The 24,773-nt window shown below is 40.1% G+C and overlaps 1 protein-coding gene across 8 annotated transcripts in view; it reads right to left on the bottom strand.

Moving 5' to 3' along the window:
• SFI1 (SFI1 centrin binding protein) overlaps nt 1–24,773 on the bottom strand; it is a 99,423-nt gene that overhangs the window by 50,650 nt on the left and 24,000 nt on the right. For all 8 annotated transcript variants that reach the window (XM_035017427.1, XM_035017426.1, XM_035017431.1 and 5 more), the window contains 2 exons: nt 15,522–15,632; nt 10,133–10,227 (listed from right to left, as the gene is read on the bottom strand). In XM_035017427.1, coding sequence (XP_034873318.1) covers nt 10,133–10,227; nt 15,522–15,632 — 206 coding nt within the window. The remainder of the gene's footprint in view (nt 1–10,132; nt 10,228–15,521; nt 15,633–24,773) is intronic.

Below are 24,773 nucleotides of genomic sequence, written 5' to 3'. Positions count from 1 at the left end.
TGGTACAGCCACTCTGGAAAACTGTATGGAGGTTCCTCAAAAAGTTAAAAATAGAGCTACCCTATGACCCAGCAATTGTACTACTAGGTATTTACCCCAAAGATACAAATGTAGTGATCTGAAGGGGCACCTGCAGCCCAATGTTTAAAGCAGCAATGTCCACAAAAGCCAAACTATCGAGAGAGCCCAGATGTCCATCGACAGATGAATGGCTAAAGAAGATGTGGTATATATATACAATGAAATATTACACAACCATCAAAAAAATGAAATCTTGCCATTTGCAATGATGTAGATGGAACCAGAGGGTATTATGCTAAGTGAAACAAGTCAATCAGATGACTTATCATATGATTTCACTCATATGTGGAATTTAAGAAACAAAACAGAAGAGCACAGAGGAAGGGAGGGAAAAATAAAACAAGATGAAATCAGAATGGGAGACAAACCATAAGAGACTCTTAACCACAGGAAACAAACTGAGGGTTGCTGGAGGGGAGGTGGGTAGGGGGATGGTATAATTGGGTGATGGGCATTAAGGAGGGCATGTGATGTAATGAACATTGGGTGTTAAATACAACTGATGAATCACTGAACTCTACCTCTGAAACTAATAATATACTGCATTAATTAATTGAATTTAAATAAAATTAAATTTAATAAAACAGTGCAAAAATGAACAGACACTCCCTGAGGTCTGTAGGCATGGCCTGAGACAATTGTCATACGTCAAGAAGAACTCTTCCTTTTTAAAAATTTATTTGAGAGAGAGAGAGTGCCCGCACATGCACACAAATGCATGCATGGGGGGGGGCAGCAGAGTCTTAAGCAGACTCCATGCTCTCATGACCCTGAGATCATGACCCTGAGATCACAACCTGAGCCAAAACCAAGAGTGAGACACTTAATGGACTGAGCCACCCAGGCACCTCCAAAAACAATTCTTTTTATCTGAAGAATTCAAGTGACTTTTCTTTCTACTCCATAATATAGCTGTATTTATTATAACTGCAAATAATAGAAGATGGCAGAATGCATATTCCTCAAATAAATATGGAATATTTACAAGATAAATGTTCTAAAACAAACAAAATAAAACAAACCTTAACAAATTGTTTAACAGAACTGAAATCATACTAAGTCTGTTCTCTCATTCCTAATGGGGTAAAGTAGAAAATTAATAAACATATTTTGAACTATTTCTATAAATATAGAAAGGTATTAGAAAGTCCCCAATAGGGGCGCCTGGGTGGCTCAGTCATTAAGCGGATGCCTTCAGCTTGGGTCATGATCCCAGAGTTCTGGGATCAAGTCCCGCATCGGGCTCCCTGCTCAGCAAGAAGCCTGCTTCTCTCTCTCCCACTCCCACTCCCCCTGCTTGTGTTCCCTCTCTCGCTGTGTCTCTCTCTGTCAAATAAATAAATAAAATCTTAAAAAAAAAAGAAAAGAAAGTCCCCTATATAAGACTAAACACACTTCTAGATAATCTGTGGGTCAAAACAGAAGTCTTAATGGAAATTAGAAAATATTTCTCAGGGACGCCTGGGTGGCTCAGTCGGTTAATCAGCTGACTTCGGCTCAGGTCATGATCCCAGAGTGCTGGGATCAAGTCCTACATCAGGCTCCCTACTCAGCAGGAGGTCTGCTTCTCCCTCTGCCTGCCATTCCCCTTGCTTGTGTGCTCTCTCACATGCTCACTCTCTCTCTCTCTCTGGAAAATAAATAAATAAAATATTTTTAAAAAGGGGAAGAAAACATTTCTTACTGAATGAAAGCAGAATTGCAAATATTAAAATCTGTGGGGTGCAGTTAAAGCCATGCTTAAAGATAACTTTATTACAGTAAATGCTTGTGTTAGAACAAAGGAAAGGTCTCAAATCAATAATCTCAGCTTGCATCTTAAGACACTAGAAAAGAAAAAACCAAATTAAAATCAAACCTTGCAGAAGTGAGAGAATATAAAAACAGGAACAGAAATCAAGGAACTTGAAAACAGAAGAACAACAGAGAATGAATGCAGAAGCTGGTTATTTGAAAAGAAGGATAAAACTAATAAAGCTCTATCCACACTTACCAAAAATAGAAGGCTAAAGACATAAATGATCAATATTAGAATGGGAGGAGCTACCACTACAGACCCTGCAGACATTAACATTAAAATGGAATACTTCAAATGACTCTATACCATAAATTAAACAACATATTTACAATGGACCAATTTCTTGAAAAACAAATTACCAAAACTCATTCAAGAAGGAAGAGGTAACCTAAATAGTCTCACATCTACTTAAAAACTTGAATTCAAAGTTCAAACTTCTTTAACAAAGAAAACTCCAGGCCCAGATGAGTTCACTGGAGAATTTTACCAAATATTTAAGGAAGAAATAATACGAATTCTACAAATCCTTTTTAGAAAATAGAAGACGATGTAACACTCCCAACTCATTCTATGAAGCCAGTACGACCCCGAACCAAAACCAGACAAGGACATCATAACAAAAGAAAAGTACAAGCCAATATCCTCATGAACACAGAGGTAAAAATCCTCAACAAAAAAATTAGCAAATTGAACCGAGGAATAGATAAAGAATGGCATTAATCTGAGGAATGTAAGGCTGGTTCAAAATTTGAAAATTGCTCTGTTTCACCATATTAATGGACTAAAAAGGAAAAGCAGTGAATCATCTCAATAGATACAGAAAAATCATCTGACAAAATTTAATGCCTCTTACTGATAAAAATGCTCAGAAAACTAGGAATAGAACTTCCTTAACCTGACAAAGGACATCTACAAAAAACCTACAGCTAACATCATATTTAATGATTAAACACTGAATGCTTTTCCCTTAAGATCAGGAACAAGGCAATGATGTCCACTCTGACCACTCCTATTCCATATCTTACTGGAAGCTCTAGACAGTGTAATAAAAATAATCTGGAAAGGAAGGGATAAAAATGTCTCTGTTCAGGGCACCTGGGTGGCTCAGTCATTAAGCGTCTGCCTTCGGCTCAGGTCATGATCTCCAGGATCCTGGGATCAAGCCCCGCATCGGACTCCCTGCTCCACGGGAAGCCTGCTTCTCCCTCTCCCACTCCCCCTGCTTGTGTTCCCTCTCTCGCTGTGTCTCTCTCTGTCAAATAAATAAAATCTTAAAAAAAAAAAAAAGTCTCTGTTCACATATGACTTAACTATCTGCATAGAAAAATCCCTTGGAATCTACAAAAAAGGTCCTATAACCAATCAAACTTAGCAAGGTTGCAGGATATACAAGATCCATATGTAAAACCATAGAATTTTTAGAAAAAAACACTGGAGAAAATCTTTGTGACATTGAAGTAGGTGGAGTTCCTAGATACAGTATCAAAAACATAATCCATAAAACAAAAAAATAATAAATTGGACTTTTTCAAAACTAAAAATTTTTGCTCTGCAAAGACCCAGTTAAGAAAATGAAAAGACAAGGAAAAAAAAAAAAGAATGAAAAGACAAGCCACATTCTGGGAGAAAGTACCTGCCAATCATGCTTTTCACAAAAGACTTGTAACCAGAATATATTTTTTAACAAAACTCAACAAGAACACAACCAATTTAAAAGGACAAAAGATCTTGAACAGACTCTTCACCAAAAAGAGAGATATAAATAGCAAGTAAGCATAGGAAAAGATACTCAACATCATTAATCATTACATAAATACAAATTCCAACCTTAATGACATACTTCCACACACCTATCTGTATAGTTAAAATTTTATTTTAAATGACAATACCAAGTGCTAGTAAGATGAAAAACAAGTAGAACTCTCATAAATTGCTGGTAGGAATGCAAAGTGGTACAGTCATTTTGGGAAACAGTTTGGCAGTTTCTTACAAAGTTAAATATACACATATTGTAAGATCCCAGCAATCCTACACCTAATCACACCAGAAAATTATGCCTAGATAATCTACCCAAGAGAAGTATTCATATGGAAAACTATACACAAATGTTTATGATTTATTATTCATAGCTGTCTAAAATTGCAAACAACGCAGATGTCCTTCAATCAGTGAATGGATAAACTTTCATACACTCCTACTATGCAGTATACAGAATACTACTCAGCAATATAAAGGAACGAACTACTGATACATGCAACAACTTGGATGAATCTCAAATGCATTATGCTAAGTGAAAGAAGGCAGTGTCAAAATGCTACCTACTGTATGCTTCCCCTTATATGCCGTTCTAGAAAAGGAAAGTCTATGGTGATTAAGAACTGGTTCATGGTTGCCAGGTATCAAGCGTGGAGGGAAGGTGCTACAGAGGGTTAGCACAAGGTCAGGAGTGATGGAACTTTCTGTCTCCTGATTGTGGTGGTGGTTACACAACTATGCATTCCTCAAAACTCAAAGAACTATACACCAAAAGAGTGATTCCTCCTTTGTATAAATTAAAAAGGAAACAAAAACATAAGCAGCTTACCAGCTCAATACTGAAACAATGCACCTGGTGCTGTAACTAAGAGGCTTCAGCTTCTTACATTCTGGGAAAACAGACAAGGGGAGGAAGAATCCACTGTGCTGGGGGAGAGAAGGGAACATAACATAGGGAAGATGATATTTGAAATGGGCCTGCTGGAGGAACTGCAGGTGCAAACATGGAAAGATATGGAAGTGCACATCCAGCGTGGCAAGGGCATAGGGTGTATGGAAGGTAAAGAAGAGAAAGGGTGAAGACCCTGTATGCTATACCAAGGAGTGTTGACTTTATTAGCAAAGAGGAGCCAAATGCATTTGTATGCACAGGAGTGACATGATCTCACCTATGTCTTAACACTATTATAGCTATGTGGGACAATGAGAAGGGGGAGAAAATAAATGCAGGGAGATGAGAGAGGAACTTATAAAACTCTGGGGAAAAGATGAGGATTAATCGGGCAGTAGCAAAGAAAAGATGAGGGCAAGGGACATGTTGGAGAGCCATATTATGAGCATAGATAAATGACTGATGTGAGGCATGAGAAATGGATAGGCCATGCTTTAGTAAGGCTTCTCACTTAGCTAGGAAAAGTAGGAGGAAATGCAGGTCTAAATGTGGGGAAGTTGACAAGTTGTATTTGTAAATTGCTGAGTTTGAGGCGCCTGCAAGGCATTCACATGAAATGGGTATGAGGCAGCTGCTAATGCAGACTGCACTATCATTTTGAAACTCAGTGCCTTTTTCTCTTAGACTCCCAATATGGGTTTCTGGACTCAACTCAAAGAGGAACCAGATACTGACCAGAGCTAAACTGGCCACAAGATCACGAAGGGGCAACCTGGACACAGAAGACCAGAAGTGGAGGCGCCTGGGTGGCTCAGTCATTAAGCATCTGCCTTTGGCTCAGGTCATGATCCCAGGGTCCTGGGATCGAGCTCCGCATCGGGCTCCCTGCTCTGCGGGAAGCCTGCTTCTCCCTCTCCCACTCCCCCTGCTTGTGTTCCCTCTCTCGCTGTGTCTCTCTCTGTCAAATAAATAAATAAAACTAAAAAAAAAAAAAAAAAGAAGACCAGAAGTGAGCACTGCAACTTGACACATGACAGCTAAACAGACAGCCACCCCAGGTGCTGTAGGAGGGCACGAATAGCCAGTTCACAGAAATCATGCTTAAATGAGTTGTAAGTGCCATATGGAAAAAACCATAGGGATATGACTATCCAGGAGATACAGGAGTTCTTGCTCAGAGATGAAGATTCTGGATAATAGGGGGGCGCCTGGGTGGCTCAGTTGGTTGAGCGGCTGCCTTCGGCTCGAGTCATGATCCTGGGGTCCTGGAATTGAGCCCCGCATCGGGCTCCTTGCTCCGCGGGAAGCCTGCTTCTCCCTCTCCCCTCCAAAAAAAAAAGATTCTGGATAATAGGAAAGGGGATCAAACAAATGTTCCCTTTGACCTGGTGTTATTTTCTCTCAGAGATAATGTGCTTGTCTTCCCAAGAGCTTCTGTAAAAGTAAATGTGGGCTCTCAGGAAACTAGGAAAAAGAGAGGGGCCTTCCTCAACCTGATAAAGAATATCTACAAAAAGCCTTTATCATACTTAATGGTAAGAAACTCAAAATTTTCCCACTAAGATCAGATACAAGGCAGAAACGACCCCTCTCAACTACTCCTTTTCTTTTCGAAGATTTATTTTACTTATTTTAGAGAGAGACAGAGCGGGGAGGGGGAAGGGTCAGAGAGGAGAGAGAAACACAAGCAGATTCTGTGCTAAGTGAGGAGCCCAAAGCAGGGCTCAATCTCATGACCAACCATGAAATCAGACCTGAGCTGAAACCAAGAGTTGGACACTCAACAGACTGTGCCACCCAGGTGCCCCTCAACTACTGCTTTTCAACATCATATTAGAAGTTCTAGCTAATGCAACAAGACAAGAAAAAGCAATAAAAGGTATAAAGATTGGGAAGAAAGAAGTAAAACTGTCTTTTTTCACAGGTGACACAACTGTCCGTGTAGAGAACCCCAAAGAACTGACAAAACAAACAAAAAGATTCCTGGAACTAATAAGCAATCCATACCAAGGTTGAGATGAAAAGTTAATATACAAAAGTTAATTGCTTTCCTATATACCAGCAATGAACAAATGGAATTTGGAATTGAAAGCACAATACCATTTACATTAGCACCTCCAAAAACGAAATACCCAGATATAAATCTAACAAAATATATACAATGTCAATATGAGGAAAACTGCAAAACTCTAATGAACAAAATCAAAGAACTACATAAATGGAGGGATATTCCATTTTCATGGATAGGGAGACTCAATATTGTCAAAATATCAGTTCTTCCGGGGCGTCTGTGTGGCTCAGTCAGTGAAGTGTCTGCCTTTGGCTCAGGTCATGATCTCCAGGTCCTGGGATAGAGCCCCACGTCGGGCTCCCTGCTCAGTGGGGAACCTGCTTCTCCTTCTCCCTCTGCCTCTCCCCCTGCTTGTGCTCTGTCTCTCTCTCAAATGAGTAAATAAAATCTTTTTTTAAAAATGTCAGTTCTGGGCGCCTGGGTGGCTCAGTCGTTAAGCATCTGCCTTCGGCTCAGGTCATGATCCCAGGGTCCTGGGATCGAGTCCCACATCGGGCTCCCTGCTCAGCGGGGGGCCTGCTTCTTCCTCTCCCACTCCCCCTGCTTGTGTTCCTGCTCTCGCTGTCTCTCTCTCTGTCAAATAAATAAATAAAATCTTTAAAAAAAAAAAAAATGTCAGTTCTTCCCAACTTGATCTATAGATTCAAAGCACTCCTAACCAAAATCCCCGCAGGTTATTTTGTGGATATCAACAAACTGATTCTAAAGTTTACATGAAGAGACAAAAGACCTAGAATAGCCAACACAATATTAAAGGAGAACAAGGTTGGAGGAATGACATTACTGGAGTTCAAGACTTACTATAAAGCTACAGTAATCAAAACAAAATTATATTGGCGAAGGAACTGACAAATAGATCAATGGAACAGAAGAGAGGGCCCAGAAACAGAGCCATGTAAATACAGCCAATTTATCTTTGACAAAGGAGCAGGGGCAATACAATGAAGCAAAAACAGTCTTTTCAACAAATGGTGCAGAAACAACTGGACTTAGACATGCAAAAAAAAAAAAAAAAGAATCTAGACACAGATCTTATATTCTTCATAAAAATTAACTCATAATGGACTACTGACCTAAATGTAAAACACAAAACAATAAAATTCCTTGACTTAAATAACATAGGTGAAAACTCAGATGACCTTGGGTATGATACAACACCAAAAGCATGATCCACGAAAGAAAAATTTGATGAGCTGGACTTCATTAAAATTAAAAACTTTTGCTTTCCAAAGAAATGTAAAGAGAATGAGAATCAAGCCACAGACTGGGAAAAAATATTTGCAAAAGACACATTTGATAAAAGACTGTTATCCAAAATACACGAAGAATTCTTAAAACTCAACAAGAAAACAATCCAATTAAAAAAATGGACAAAAAACACCTCAGCAAAAGTATACAGATGGCAAATAAACATATGAAAAGACGTTCCACATCATATGTCACCAGAGAATACAAATTAAAACAACAAGATACCACTACACACCTATTAGAATGACCAAAATCCAGAACACTGTCAACACCAAATGCTGGTAAGGATGTGGAGCAACAGACACTCTCATTCATTGCTAGTGGAAATGCACAGTAGTACAGTCACTCTGGAAGACAGTTTGGCAGTTTCTTACAAAACATAGTCCTTATCATATGATCCAGCAATTGCAATCCTTGGTATTTATCCAAAGGAGCTGAAAACTTAGGTCCATACAAAAACCTGCACATGAAAATTTATAGCAGTTTTATTCCTAACTGCCAAAATTTGGAAGCAACCAAGATGTCCTTCTTAGAAATGGATAAATAAATTGTGGTACATCCAGACAATGGAATGTTATTCAGCACTAAAAAGAAATGAGCTATCGCCAAACTATGGAAAGAGCCAATATGTCCATCAACAGATGAATGGATAAAGAAGATGTGCCACACACACACACACACACACACACACACACACACACACACACACAGGAATATTATGCAGCCATAAAAAACCCGAAATCTTGCCATTTGCACAACATGGATGGAACTAGAGGGTATTATGCTAAGCGAAATAAGTCAATCAGAGAAAGACAAGTATCATATGATCTCACTGATATGAGGAACTCTTAATCTCAGGAAACAAACTGAGGGTTGCTGGAATGGTGGGGGGTGGGAGGGATGGGATGGCTGGGTGATGGACATTGGGGAGGGTATGTGCTATGGTGAACGCTGTGAATTGTGTAAGACTAATGAATCACAGACCTGTACCTCTGAAACAAATAATACATTATATGTTAAAAAAAAAAAAAAAAAAAAGATAGTAGGAAGGGAAAAATGAAGGGGGGGAAATGGGAGGAGAAGACGAACCATGAGAGACTATGGACTCTGAGAAACAAACTGAGGGTTTTAGAGGGGCGGGGGGTGGGGGGATGGGTTAGCCCAGTGATGGGTATTAAGGAGGGCATGTATTGAATGGAGCACTGGGCGTTATACGCAAACAATGAATCATGGAATACTACATGAAAAACTAATGATGTGGGGCACCTGGGTGGCTCAGTCGTTAAGCGTCTGCCTTCAGCTCAGTCATGATCCCAGGGTCCTGGGATCGAGCCCCGCATCAGGCTCCCTGCTCCGCGGGAAGCCTGCTTTCCCCTCTCCCACTCCCCCTGCTTGTGTTCCTTCTCTCGCTGTGTCTCTCTCTGTCAAATAAATAAATAAAATCTTTAAAAAAAACAAAAAACTAATGATGTAATGTATGGTAACTAACATAACATTAAAAAAAAAAAAAGAAATGAGCTATCAAACCATAAAAGATATGGAGGGACCTTAACTGCATATTACTAAGTAAAAGAAGCCAATCTGAAAGGGCTATATACTATATGATTTCAATTACATGACATTCTGGAAAAGGAACAACTATGAAGACAGTAAAAAGTTGCTGGGAGTGGGGGTAGATGGGTGTCTGGATGGGCACCCAGGTGGTGCAGTCGGTTGAACATCCAACTCTTGGTTTCTGCTCAGGCCATGATCTTGGGGTCATGGGATCGAGCCCTGCGTTGGGCTCCATGCTCTGCACAGAGTCGGCTTGAGATTCTCTCTCCCTCTCCTTCTGCCCCTCCCACTCATGCTCTCTCTCTCTCTCTCAAATAAATAAATCTTTAAAACAAAACAAAACAAAAGTTGCCAGGGGGATGATATGAGCTAAATAAAGAGAGAGAGCACAGATTTTTAGAGCAGTGAAAATACTCTGTATGATACCATAATGGGTACATGTCCATAGAAGGTACAACACTGAGAGTGAACCCTAGTGTAAACTATGGACTTTGAGTGATTATGTGTTGATGGGGGTTCACTGTAACAGATGTACCACTCTGGTGAGTGATGTTGATAGTGGGAGAGACTACTCATGCGTGGGGGAAGAGGAGTATATATACATATATATGTATCTGCCCCTTAATTTTGTGCTATGAACCTAACGAAAACTGCTCTCAAAAAATTAAGTCTTCATAAAAGAAAATCAAATAAATGAAGGCATTTTCTTTAGACATGTATTTCCTTGTCTCACCATGATTCTCGGCTCTAATGTACTTGGTCCTCTTCTCCTGCTGCTGATGCACATAGGTCCTCCAGGTCTGGAACATCAGGTTGTATAAGTAATATCTGAGGAGGCAAAAAAAAAAAAAAAGGCAAATGGCATTTCTTTCTTTCCTTTTTTTTAAGATTTACTTATTTGACAGAGCAAGAGAGAGAGAGAGCAAGAGAGAGCGAGCTCACAAGCAGGGGGAGTGGCAAGTAGAGGGAGAGGGAGAAGCAGGCTCCCCACTTGAGCAGAGAGCCTGATGTGGGGCTCGAACCCAGGACCCCAGGATCATGACCTAAGCCGAAGGCAGACGCTTAACCGACTGAGACACCCAGGTGCTCCTACTTTCTTTATTTTTTAAAGTTTATTTATTTATTGGGGCGCCTGGGTAGCTCAGTCGGTTAAGCGTCTGCCTTCGGCTCAGGTCATGATCCCAGTGTCCTGGGACCGAGCCCCGCATTGGACTCCATGTTCAGCGGGGAGCCTGCTTCTCCCTCTCCCTCTGCCTGACTGTCTGCCTACTTGTGATCTCTCTCTCTCTCTGTCAAATAAATAAAATCTTTAAAAATAAATAAAGTTTATTTATTTATAATCTCTACACCCAACATGGGGCTTGAACTCACAAACCAGAGATCGAATCACATGCTCCACAGACTGAGCCAGTCAGGTGCCCCAAATGGCATTTCTTTAAACCAAAAAAACTCCTAATTCAATATAACCAGTCCATTCTGTACTCAGAAATTAACATGGATGCTTCTGATACAAAAAAGTCATATCTATATCTTAAGCTAAAATCTTATTTCACATAGTCACAGTGAAATCTATTCTCCTTGATGGAGAGGCATTCTCCTCACTTTACAGTATCATTAAGGAAAAACAGGCTTGAATTACCTGAGAATAACTTCACCTTCAGCATTCACAAAGCTGTGACATTTAGAGTGACAGTCATATCTTTATCACTTTAATCATCCACATTATGTAAAACATTACCTCTCCTTTTCACTAAACATGGTCAATGACACCTTTCCTTTGTCTTTTCCTTCTCAATACATACACTATACACATTAAGACTGTCAGTCCCTCCGTATTTTCACTATCCTATTTCCTAAGACTTGATTTCATACTCTACAAGCTTATTAGAATGATTCAACATTGTCTTTATCTTATCTGAAATATCCACAAATCAGAAACCCTGACCCAAAGAACCTAAATAAAGAAGTGATTATGAGAGTAAATGCTATTTTTATTATTTTTTATTTTTTTATTTTTTTAAAGATTTTATTTATTTATTTGAGAGAGAGAGAATGAGAGACAGAGAGCATGAGAAGGAGGAAGGTCAGAGGCAGAAGCAGGCTCCCTGCCGAGCAGGGAGCCCGATACGGGACTCGATCCAGGGACTCCAGGATCATGACCTGAGCTGAAGGCAGTCGCTTAACCAACTGAGCCACCCAGGCGCCCCAGTAAATGCTATTTTTAAAAGACACACTGTGTAAGATACTTTTTATTGTATAAAAAAGGTATAAAATGTGGATTTGATATAATTCCAATTTTTACTTTTTCCTCTACTTATCCCTGGGAGTACTAATGTCAGGATTTAGTTTTTTCTCTATTTCTATTTTCTTAATGTCCCATACTGGGCATATATTTTCTCCTATAATCAATAAAAATTAAAACAACTTATTATTTTAAAAAAACAGAACACTCTTCTTACAGAATATATACAGTCATGGAATAAAAAGATCATAGTTAATAATCATTTGTTTATTATTTTTTGGAAACTTTGACCAGCAGGGAAGTATGAGGATTTTTAGAAATCACCAGGGTACAGTGAAAGTTGCCAATAAAAATGTAAAATAATACAGATGTTGTTATGAAGCAGAAACATGTTATGTTTTAAATAAATCAGTATCCTTAACTATTAAAAAAAAAACAGAACACTCTCAGAATTAGAAATTATACAGAAGTGAGAGTCAGTGAGAAAACCCTATTCAAACCATTAATATGACCAACACATAATGGTTACTTAAAGAGGTGTCTATGTGTGTGTGCCCACATGCACATGTGCTTGGGTTTATTTTAGGACTTTGATCTTACTTATTCTAAAAAGAATTTGAAGAAAAACAGAATAGGATTCAAAACCCTTCTTCAAATCAATGTGATCCATCACATTAACAGAATGAAAGAAAAGAATCACAGGGTCACCTCAAAAGATACAGAAAAAGCATTTGACAAAACTCAACAATCACTCATTATAAAGACATTTAACAAATTACGGATAGACCAAACATATCTCAATATAATAAAGGCCATATATGACAAGCCCACGGCTAACATCATACTCAAAGAAGAAAGGCTGAGAGCTTTTCCTCTAAGATCAGGAACAAGACAAAAGTGTCCACTCTTACCACTCCTATTCAACATAATACTGGAAGTCCTAGTCAAAACAATCAGGCAAGAAAAACAAACAAAAGGCATCAGAATGGGAAAGGAAGAAGTGAAATTGTCTCTATTTGTAAGTGACATGATTTTATATATAGAAAATCCTACAGACTCAGCCCCAAAACTATTATATTTAATAAAAAATTCAGTCAACTTTGCAGGATACAAAATCAACACACAGAAATCAGTAGCATTTCCATACACGAACAGTGAACTATCTGAAAAACAAATCAATTCCATTTACAATAGCATCAAAAACAATAAAATATTCTATAATAAATTTAACCAAGGAGGTGAAAGATCTCTATTCTGAAAACTACACAACACTGGCAAAAGAAATCAAAGACACAAATAAATGGAAAGGTATCCCACATTCATGGATTGGAAAATTAATATTATTAAAACGTTACTAAATTAGGTAATTTAATTACATAATTAAATATTAGTTAATATCACTAAAATATTAAAACAATACTACCAAAATCCATCTATAGATTCAATGTAAGCCCTATCAAGATTCCAATGGCATTTTCTACAGAAGTAGAACAATCCTAAAATTTCCATGGACCCACAAAAGACCCAAAATATCCAAAGCAATTCTGAGAAAGAAGAACAAAGCAGGAGGCATCACACCTCCTCATTAAAGCTGTATTAATCAAAACAGTATGGTACTGGCATAAAAACACACCAGTGAGGGACGTCTGGGTGGCTCAATCAGTTAAGTGTCTCCTTTCAGCTCAGGTCGTGATCCCAGGGTTCTGGGATTGAGTCCTGCATCGGGCTCCCTGCTCAGCGGGGAGCCTGCTTCTCCCTCTGCCTGCTGCTCTCTCATTCTCTCTCTGACAAATAACAAAATAAAATCTTAAAAAAAAAAAATCTTACTTTATAAAAAAAAAAAAGAAAAGAAAAGAAAAAACACACCAATGGACAGGAACAAACCCAAGTATATATGGTCAACTAATATCTGACAAAGGAGCCAAGACTACTCAATGGAGAAATGACAATCTCCTTGAAAAATGGTGCTGGGAAAATTCAATATTCACGTGTAAAAGAATGATACTAGACCCCATCTTAAACCACTCACAAAAATTAACTCACAGTGGATTAAAAACTTAAATATAAGACCTGAAACCATGAAACTCCTAAAAGAAAAAACAGGAAAAGAGCTCCTTCATATGGGTCTTAGCAATGTTTTTTTTGAAATGACACTTAAAGCACAAGCAACGAAATATAACATAAACAAATGGGACTACACCAAACCAAAACACTTCTGCACAGCAAAAGAAACAATCAACAAAGTGAAAAAGATAACCTATGGAATGGGAAAAAAATATCTGCAAACCATATATTTGATAAAGGGTTAATATCCAAAATATATAAAGAACTCATACCACTCGATGGCAAAAAAAATAATAAAATAAAACCCCTAAATAATTCAATTAAAAAATAGGCAAAGAAACTGAACAGACATTTTTCCAAAGAAAATATATGAAAGGCCAACAGGTTCATGAAAAGATGCTCAACATCACTAGTCATTAGGGAAATGCAAATCAAAACCACAAGGAGCTATCACCTCACACCTGTTAGCACGACCATCATCAAAAAGATAAGAGATATCAAATGCCGGCGTGAATGTAGAGAAAGGGACCCTTGTGCACTGTTGATGGGACTGTAAATTGCTACAGCTATTATGGAAAACAGTATGGAGGATCCACAAAAAATTTAAAAGTAAAACTACCATATGATCCGGCAATTTCACTTCTGGGAATATATCCAATGTAAATGAAAACACTAACTCGAAAAGATATTTGTACCCCTATGTTCCCAGCAGCACTATTTACAACAGCCAAGACATGGAAACAACCTAAGTGTCCACAGATGGGTGAATGGATAACGCTGTGGCAGATACAAACAATGGGATAAAAAGCAAAGAAATCCTGCCATTTGTGGCAGCATGGATGAACCTTGAAGGCATTATACTGAGTGATTAAGTCAGACAAAGACAAATACTGTATGATCTCACTCATACGTGGAATCTAAGAGCAAACACAAAAAACTCATAGAAAAGGATCAGATTTGTGTTTACCGGAGGCAGGGGTGGGAGAGGGAACTGGAGGAAAGTGGTCAAAAGGTACAAACTTCTAATTATAAGATAGAGAAGTACTGGAGATGAAATGTACAACATGATGCCTATAGTTACCACTACTGTATGATATGTATGAAAGTTGTTAAGAGAATAAATCCTAAGACTTTCCATTATATCTAAAAAAAAAAGTGGTGTTTTTTAATTTATTTTATTTATTTCAGAGAAAGACAAAGAGAACATGAGTGCGGGGAGGGGCAGAAGGAGAGGGACAGACTCCCTGTTGAGCAGAGAGCCCAATGTGGGTCAGATCCCAGGACCCTGAGATCATGACCTGAGCTTAACCAACTGAGCCACCCAGCTTTTTTCTTTTTTTCCCATTTCTTTTTATTGTATCTGTAGGAGATGATGGACGTTAACTAAACTTACTGTGGTAATCATTTCACAAGTCAAACCTTTATGCTGTACATCTAAGACCCATACAGTGATATATGTCAATTATATCTCAATAAAACTGGAGGCAAAAAACTTTTTTCTTTTGGGGTGCCTGGGTGGCTCAATCTGTTGAGTGTCCAACTCCTGACTTTGACTCAGGTCATGATCTCAGGGTAATTGGATGGGGCCGCATGTCAGGCTCCCTGATCAGTGGGGAGTCTGCTTGAGATTCTCTCCCTCTCTCTCTGCCCCTCCCCCTGCTCACACTTTTTCTCTCTCCCTGAAATAAATAAGTGAATCTTTGGAAAACAAACAAACAACAAAAATACTTTCTCCTTTTGACTAGAAACGTGCTAACAAGTAACTATTTAATAATGTGTATCAGTAAAATTAAAGTAATATAACATGAAACCTGACCTGTAGTGACAGTCTGCTCGAACACAGAGTTTCCACTCTCGCTGGAAAACCCACCACTCTTCTTTCCATTCTTCAAAGACCTTCCGAAGTATTCTTTGCTCATAGTAAAACCTTCAGCAATGAACAAAAATCAGAGAGATCCATGATGATGTGGGAGCTGATATTTATTTCCAAATTAGTTTCATATTGCCTTTACTTTCTCATAGAAAAGCGTGGCTCATTATATATATATATATATTTTTAAAAGATTTTATTTATTTATTTGAGACAGAGAGAATGAGAGGGAGGAGGGTCAGAGGGAGAAGCAGACTCCCCGCCGAGCAGGGAGCCCAATGCGGGACTCGATCCCGGGACTCCAGGATCATGACCTGAGCCAAAGGCAGTCGCTTAACCAACTGAGCCACCCAGGCACCCTATATATTTTTTTTTTTAAGATTTTATTTATTTGACACAGAGAGACACAGCAAGAGAGGGAACACAAGCAGGGGGGTAGGGAGAAGCAGGCTTCCTGCGGAGCAGGGAGACCAATGCCGGGCTCGATCCCTCAATCCCAGGACCCTGGGATCATGACCCAAGCCAAAGGCAGACGCTTAACGACTGAGCCACCCAGGCACCCCCATGGCTCATTATTTGACAACACCAGAATAGAATAAAAACAGATATTTTTCAGATCAGAACGACTTAAATTAGAAAGAAAGCTAAAAAATGTTATATAATAGATCTTACCAATTAAAGAGGTTAAAGTAAAATAAAAATCTGACTTTCCAAATACCACAAGTGAGTTGAGAATTATTATCCAGTTTTTTTTTCCCTTCATCAGACTAAAAATATTTTTGATTAGTAAAAAGTGGTAGCTACACTTCCCATTTACATATACAGGAGATTAAAAATTATAAGCAAATGCCTAATGGTATTCCTAGTACTTACAGGAACAGAGCATATTAGTTTAACTGAAATCTGGCCAGAGGAGTTATAAAAACAGCCAAAGGGAGGTAGAGGAAATAAAGAGGGGCCAAAGGCGATATAAAGAAGATAAGAGCAATGGCAGATTGTGTTGATGCGAACAGGCACTGTTCGAGGTGACTGATAACTCAAGAACTCTGTGCCTGCCAGTCACTTTGAATTTCTATTCATGGTTCTGCAGGTTACTAACATGTTCTTCCTCCTCAGCACTCATGGTTTCTAAAAGACTAGCTAGCAAAAATATACATGAGGAAATTCACTTCATATGGATTGTTCATAATAAAAAAAAGAGAGAGAAAATTACAACAAATGCCCCTCAAAAGGGGATAGGTTAAATTCAATCAATGCCACCTAGTCATTTTTTATGAAGTAGAGCTAAGTGATACTGAAATGGAGAGATGTTCCAGAGAAGGTGTTAGGTGAAAAGATAAAGCTACCTAATAGTATGTATGACACCATTTTTAAATATTAATTTTTTTGTATTTCCAGTACCCATATGTTGGAATTAACATAATACATACCCAATTTAAATATATTTACATATGTAATATATGAACACATATTTGTATACATACATAAAAACTTATCTACATGTATATGCATACACTGTGTGTACATATATAAATGATTATATTATACATATTAAAAGCCTGAAAAGGTTTCCAGTATACCAAACTATTACCAGTGGTTATCTTTCAGGGAGAGATTAAAGGAGACTGCTGTTTCCTATTACACGTGTCTATAGCTTGAAAAATTTTTTAAACAACTTTGCTCATGATTTTTAAAAATTTTAATAGAAAAGGGGCGCCTGGGTGGCTCAGTCGTTAAGCTGCTGCCTTCGGCTCAGGTCATGATCCCAGGGTTCTGGGATCAAGCCCCGCATAGGGCTCCCTGCTCCACGGGAAGCCTGCTTCTCCCTCTCCCACTCCCCCTGCTTGTGTTCCCTCTCTCTCTCTGTCTCTCTGTCAAATAAATAAAATCTCAAAAAAAAAAAAAGAAATTTGGGGCGCCTGGGTGGCTCAGATGGTTAAGTGTCTGCCTTCAGCTCGGGTCATGATCCCAGAGTCCTGGGATCGAGCCCCACATCAGGCTCCTAGCTCAGCAGGGAGCCTGCTTCTCCCTCTCCCTCTGCCTCTCTCCCTGCTCGTGATCTCTCTCTCTCTCTATCTCTGTATCTCAAATGAATAAATAAAATCTTTAGGGCGCCTGGGTGGCTCAGTTGGTTAAGCGACTGCCTTCGGCTCAGGTCATGATCCTGGAGTCCCTGGATCGAGTCCCGCATCAGGCTCCCTGCTCGGCAGGGAGTCTGCTTTGTCCTCTGACCCTATCCCCTCTAATGTGTTCTCTCTCTCTCAAATAAATAAATAAAATCTTTAAAAAAAAAAATTGTAATGGAAAAGAACCACTTGCATTTGCATATGTACTTCCTTCTCCCATCTACTACTGTCCATCTACCTCCTTCTCTTCCCCAAACCCCACTAAAATAACAGCATAGATATTTCGAAAGGTGTATGCCCATAAAGACAGAGAATAGGAGCAATGATGGTAGACAAGAGATGTCAACAAATTTTAGATGCTAAGGGGACGCCTGGGTGGCTCAGTCGGTTAAGCGGCTGCCTTCACCTCGGGTCGTGATCCCAGGGTCCTGGGATCGAGTCCCACATTGGGCTCCCTGCTCAGCGGGAAGCCTGCTTCTCCCTCTCTCTCTGCTTGCTGTTCCCTCTGCTTGTGCTCTGTCAAATAAATAAAAATCTTAAAAAAAAAAAAAAAATTTTAGATGCTAGAGAGCAGGCAGGCGAGTAGCAACAGAACCAAGAGATCAGAGAAAGCAGAGGAACAACTAAAGGTCCTGTGCTGAGGGAATCAAGGAGCAACCAGCTGGTGGCACAGACATCAGAAAGGCGGGGAACATGAGGCATCAGGAACAGGGAGGCCCCGGCTGGAGATGAAAACATAGGATTGTTGGCAAGCTTGGGCATAAGCAGCAGTTAGGCCCCTAGGTCCTGTTATTCACCCAAGCAGAGACTCAGGTTTCTCTCTGGAGAGGCTGAACAGAGGGCCACTGGACTGCAGGATACCAGGCAGAGTTCTGGAGAGGGTCTTCAACAGAATCCACATACTCAACAGTGAGACCCCCCCACATTCCCTCTCCTCTGCCTACAGCCAAGCTTATAACCACCGTCATCCACCTCCAAGCCGCTCAACCCTAGAAGGAGTTTGGAGGATTGTTCTCCTCTGGGGAAAACTGATCAACCTAAGGGAAAGGCTTTTATTATTATTTTTTAAAGATTTTATTTATATGAGAGAGAGTGCACAAGCAGGGGGAGCGGCAGAGGGATAGAGAGAAGCAGACTCCCCGCTGAGCAGGGAGCCTGATGTGGGGCTTGATCCCAGCACTGTGGGATCGTGACTGAGCCCAAGCAGACGCTTAACCTACTAAGCCACCCAGGTGCCCCCTGGGAAAAGGCTTTTAGATACTGACAGCTGGAGGTTCCCCAGTGAAACTGTCTGGTCTCTGCCTCAAAAACAAAGTAAAGTTTTCAATTTACAAGTCCCTGTGAATACATAGAAAAGCTTACAAAATTAGCATTTTAGTGCCTAACTCTTAAATATGAACAGACAATAAAAAGATCTTTTCACATTCAGGGAAAGGTTCCCATATGAGACAGTCACCAAAAGCACAGAGAAAAAGGGGGCTCAGGAGAAACAGACAATATAAGCAAAAATCTTAAAAACAAATTGCTACATTAACCTCAAAAAATTATGATGTAGTGACCTCAACGAAAACAATTTTGGTGGAAGGGTAGAATCTAAAGACTAGTGGGATGGATTTAAGAAAGACTACAATACGTGTTGGAGATAGAGTATGGCCAGGGGAGTTGATGTAAAGGGGAGCAAAGAGATGGGAGTGCTAGCTGCAGGAGGACGTATGGTCAGATTTTTTTTTTTCAGATTGAGAGAAATAAGGGTATATGCTGGTGCAAATGATCCAGTAAACGGCAAAAAACTGATGCAGAAAAGAGAAAAAAACTGCTAGAGTAATGTCCTTGAGTAGGCACAAAGGAAACAGTGCAAAAGCCAAGGATTTTGCCACAGATGAGAGCAAGGACAGTTCACCTGCCTAATGGTAGAGAAAGCAGCTTGCACAGTGACAGATGTTGGCGGTGCGTGGATGTGAGGGAGGGAGCTTGTGCGGGTTTCCTCTGTTTCTTTTTTTTTTAAGATTTTATTTATTTATTTGAGAGACAGAGTAAGTGAGAGAGAAAGCACACGAGCAGGGGCAGAGGGAGAGGGAGAAGCAGACTCCCCGCTGAACAGGGAGCCTGATGTGGGGCTCCATCCCAGGACCCTGAGATCATGACCTGAGTAGAAGGCAGATGCTTAACCAACTGAGCCACCCAGGTGCCCCTCTTCTGTTGTTTCTATTAAGAAAATAGGAAGGGGGCACCTGGGTGGCTCAGTCGTTAAGCGTCTGCCTTCGGCTCAGGTCATGATCCCAGGGTCCTGGGATCGAGCTCCGCATCGGGCTCTCTGCTCGGCTGGGAGCTTGCTTCTCCCTCTCCCACTCCCCTTGCTTGTGTTCCCTCTCTAGCTGTCTCTCTCTGTGTGTGTCAAATAAATAAAATTAAATTAAAAAAAAAATAGGAAGCAAGGCCATTAGATAAGAATGAGGAAGAAATCTTGATGAATTAAATACTGTAGAAGGACCTGACTGCTTTACCTACCTCTCAAGTTAACCAAAAAAACTTTGTTCAGATCTTCTCTTCAGGAAAATAGGTGACTACCTCATATTTAAGACTACCTTATATTGGACATATACTGCATTATTTTTGCCCTACTAATTCGATGGTCATTTTGGCTCAGTTTACTAATGCTAAAACAATGCCATTTTATAAAAGTCAAAACAATCTCCAAGAACGTAAAGGCATTATTCTGCATTTTCTTTTTTTTTTTAAGATTTTATTTATTTATTTATTTGAGAGAGAGAGAGAGTGAGAGAGAGAGCGCCAGAGGGGGTAGGGTTAGAGGGAGAAGCAGACTCCCCGCCGAGCAGGGAGCCCGAAGTGGGAATCGATCCCGGGACTCCGGGATCATGATCTGAGCCGAAGGCCGTCGCTTAACCAACTGAGCCACCCAGGTGCCCATTCTGCATTTTCTGGTATGAATTAATTCTCCTCTAATATTCCTAAACCTGAGGAATAAATTACATGAAAAAAAGACCAAAACAAACAAAAAAGCAAACATGTCCAATCTTCCCCAAAGTAACAAACAACCCACTTGATTTAAAAAGAGATTACAGGGGCGCCTGGGTGGCTCAGTCGTTAAACATCTGCCTTCAGCTCAGGTCATGATCCCAGGGTCCTGGGATCGAGCCCCGCATCGGGCTCCTGCTTGGCGGGAAGACTGCTTCTCCCTCTCCCACTCCCCCTGCTTGTGTTCCCTCTCTCGCTGTGTCTCTCTCTGTCAAATAAATAAATAAAATCTTTTTAAAAAAAAGAGAGATTATAACTTGGGGCAAAAAAAAAAAAATCCTAAATTTCTAAGTCAACACAGTATCAGAATTCTAATTCTGGTAGATGCTTAGAGAACAAGCAGTATTCTTACTCTCTCATTTTACAATTTGAGAAACTCAGGCCCAGAGCCGTAACTTATCCCCAGATCAAACAATTAGCTAGGGTCTGGGCTAGGACCAAAACTCAGGTCTCCCAAATTCCAGTCCAGTATCTTTCCTTCAGACCCTGCTACCAGTCAAGAGCAAAGAAAGTAAAGATTATAAGGGGATGATTTTAAAGCAGTATGGCAGACATCGGTCACCGGCTAACCCAACACCCACTGTCAGGCCCCTGCCTCCTCACAGGCATCTGCTGCAGAGGAAGCTGGGAGAGAAAGCTTGGATTGGACATGTTTGCTTTTTTGTTTGTTTTGGTCTTTTTTTCATGTAATGTGGCAAAAGGTAGCCAGTGACACAGCTCTGGACAATGAGGCAGAGCAGAATGCAGCTGAGGGTTTCCAGGAAAGTTTTGTTTTCCTGAGTAAAAGACAGATCTGACACCACCCTTCCCTACTCCTTCCTGTGTAAAACAGACAGTCATTTTGCAACTATGCAGTGTCATCTCTGAGGACAAAGGGCCATATGTTAAAAATGGTGAACTCGAAAGGTACTGAAAGCCTGAGTCTTTGATGGCCTCCCTGAGCAGCTAAACCAAGACCAACCTCCAAACTGCTTATGAGAAAAAGCAAATCCCAATTTGTTAAAGCCACTGTCAGACTTTCTCTTACTTAGAGTCAAATGCATTTCTAATATAATCAGCATTTCCCAAATACTGTGACTATAAATGGGTATTACTTAAACAGATATTTCTAGTTAAATATGGGTCAAATATTAAGTTAAATAAAATTAAGTAGGAAAAGAACTTGGGGAAGATAGTGGAGCGGACAACAGTTTTCCAGTCCCTGAATCCCCATAAAACACACACAGCAACCATGTAGCAAAACCAAAAATTCATGTATCAATTACAACAAAACCATGGGACAAGGTATCCCCATAAAACCAAAATGCAAGCAGATGAAGACAAACCATCCATAGTCAAAAGATCTGCATGGTATTAACATTTCTACAGGAGGAAGAAGGAGCAATGAGGGTGGCATCTAAGGAACCTGAGAATGGAAAAACCCCAAAACAGCCAATAAGTAGTCACTGCAAAGTGCAGAGGCCCCATGTGAGACTAGCAGCTGAATCTGAGAGTTTTCTCCTTTCCACTACCAGGGCTAATGTAGACAGAATTGAAACAGTTGGAGCAGTCCTGCCCCTAGTCTCAGAACCAACATGCCAGGCTCCCTTTTAGGCCAGAGCTTCAAAATGAGGAAAAACTGCTGGAAGTAGAATAGAAATTGAGCAAGAGATGGACAAGAGAGACAAGGAAAGAGAGAATCAGACCAAGTGTTTTAGGGGAATAGAACCAGGATATCCCATAGAGCAAGCTGCCATATTTTTTAATACTACAAATGAGACAGAAGTGGGAGCTCTGTGAAATAGGAAAGTTAACTGATCTTGCCTCACTCTAAAAAGTTCAGAAAGATCAATTCCACATAAAAATGAGCAACAAGGGATGCCTGGGTGGCTCAGTCGTTAAGCATCTGCCTTCAGCTCAGGTTATGATCTCAGGGTCCTGGGATGAAGTCCCACATCGGGCTCCCAGCTCAGTGAGGAGTCTGCTTCTACCTCTCTGCCTGCCTGCCACTCCCCCTGCTTGTGCTCACTCCCTGTGTCAAATAAATAAATAAAATCTTAAAAAAAAAAAAATTAAATTAAAAAAAAGGAGAATAACATGCCTATAGATAAAGAAAGTATGAAGGAAAGATGTGTCCACAAAACAAAGCAAAAATACAAAACCCTGTCACCTATTATCTCAGAATGAGCTAAAAGACTTTAAGAAAATAAATCCAGGGACGCCGGGTGGCTCAGTCGGTTAAGAGTCTGTCTTCGGCTGGGGTCATGATCCCAGGGTCCTGGGATCGAGTCCCGCATTGGGCTCCTTGTTCAGTGGGAAGCCTGCTTCTCCCTCTGCCTGCCACTCCCCCCGCTTGTGCTCTCTCTAGTGCGCTCTGACAAATAAATAAAATCTTTTTAAAAAAGAAAAGAAATCCACACCCAGTCATATCATATTAAAACTCTGAAAAATAAGATAATGAATCTTCAAAACAGCAATAAGTAGACTGACTTACAAATGGAAGTCTTAAGACAATGAAATATCTTCAAAATGCTGAGGAAAAAACTGGCAACTTAGATTTCTCTATGCAGTGAAATATCCTTCAAAAACGAAAGTGAAATAAAAACATTTTTTTGACAAAATCTGAGAGAATTCATCACAAGCAGATCTATTCTAAAGCAAATGATGAGGATATTCCAATGACAGAAGGAAAATAATCACAGATGGAAACCTAGAGACATAGGGGGGAAGAAAAGAACAGGAAGGGTAAATATGTGACTAAATCTAAATGAATATTAGCTGTATAAAACAAGAAAAAATAAATGTTTTGCAGATTTTATTTATTTTTTTTTTATTTATTTTTTTTTTTAAAGATTTTATTTATTTATTTGACAGAGAGAGAGAGAGAGCACAAGCAGGGGAGTGGCAGGCAGAGGCAGAGGGAGAAGCAGGCTCCCCGCAGAGCAGGGGGAGCCTGATGTGGGACTCGATCCCAGGACCCTGGGATCATGACCTGAGCTGAAGGCAGTCGCCTAACCAACTGAGCCACCCAGGCGCCCTGTTTTGCAGATTTTAAAATATAAACCATATTAAAATACCTTACAATAAGGGCATATAAGCGGGGAGGGGGACAGACAGAGTTAAAAGTGTTCTAAGGACCTTGCCTTGTTTGGGAAGAGGGCAAAAGGGCCAATTAACATTAGACTCTGATAAACTAAAGATACGTATTATATTCTTTAGGGCAATCACTAAAAGAAGAATAAAAGTTTGGGGAGGGGGAATAAATAAAATACTCAACTGAATTAAAAAACAACAACTTTATTTGAAGGTACTGAAAAGCTACCGAGGAAGTGAAAAAGGACAGGGCCAAGGTCCAGGAGAAGAAGGAGAAGCAGAGGTGAACTCTGTCTAACATGTGCGGCTGGATGGACTGCTGCCACCCTGGAAGCTTCACTGGCAAAGCCGCACCAAGATGGGAACAGCACAGACCCCCACAGGGTATGTGCACAGATTTCAGGGGACATCCCCAGGCCAAATTTGCTTAAAAGACTTTGAAAAGATCTGGATGATGTTCCAGATTAGGAAAGCCACAATGTTAGAAAAATGAAACAAGAAAGTTTGTAGTAAGGGAAGAGTTGAGGGCTTAAGAACCCACAACATTTCCCTTTTTAAAAAAATGCCTACATGTCAGTGGCTGCCAATTCTTCCTCTGAAATCTACCCTACACTGGCCGCTTCTCTCCAAACCCACCAGCTCCTGCCTGTGTCCTTGACCCTGGTGGCTCCCCACTGCATCAGCTCTTCGCTCTTTTATGCTGCCGCTGAAGCAATTTTAACCAAAACCTGCAGTAGGGGGCAGTGGCCTATACACATTCTCTCGACTAAAATTTCACTCCCCTTGCCAATGCCAACTTTTTCCCCAGGTTCTGCCCTAGATCAAGTCAATGTGGTCAGTCTTGACAGTGCCCTGAAAGAGGTTATCTACTTCTGGGCAAATATTTTTTTTCAGAGAGGGTCTTAGCCATCCTGGTTTACTTAGGATTCCTTCATACATTCATTTGATCAAACTAATATATGTT

Source organism: Mirounga leonina, unplaced genomic scaffold (genome assembly GCF_011800145.1).
Source record: "Mirounga leonina isolate KUSES-001 unplaced genomic scaffold, KU_Mleo_1.0 Mir_171, whole genome shotgun sequence".
In the NCBI taxonomy this organism is placed as follows: domain Eukaryota; kingdom Metazoa; phylum Chordata; class Mammalia; order Carnivora; family Phocidae; genus Mirounga; species Mirounga leonina.
The sequence above is the reverse complement of the archived record's forward strand: the minus strand, read 5'-3'. Positions and strand labels throughout refer to the sequence as shown.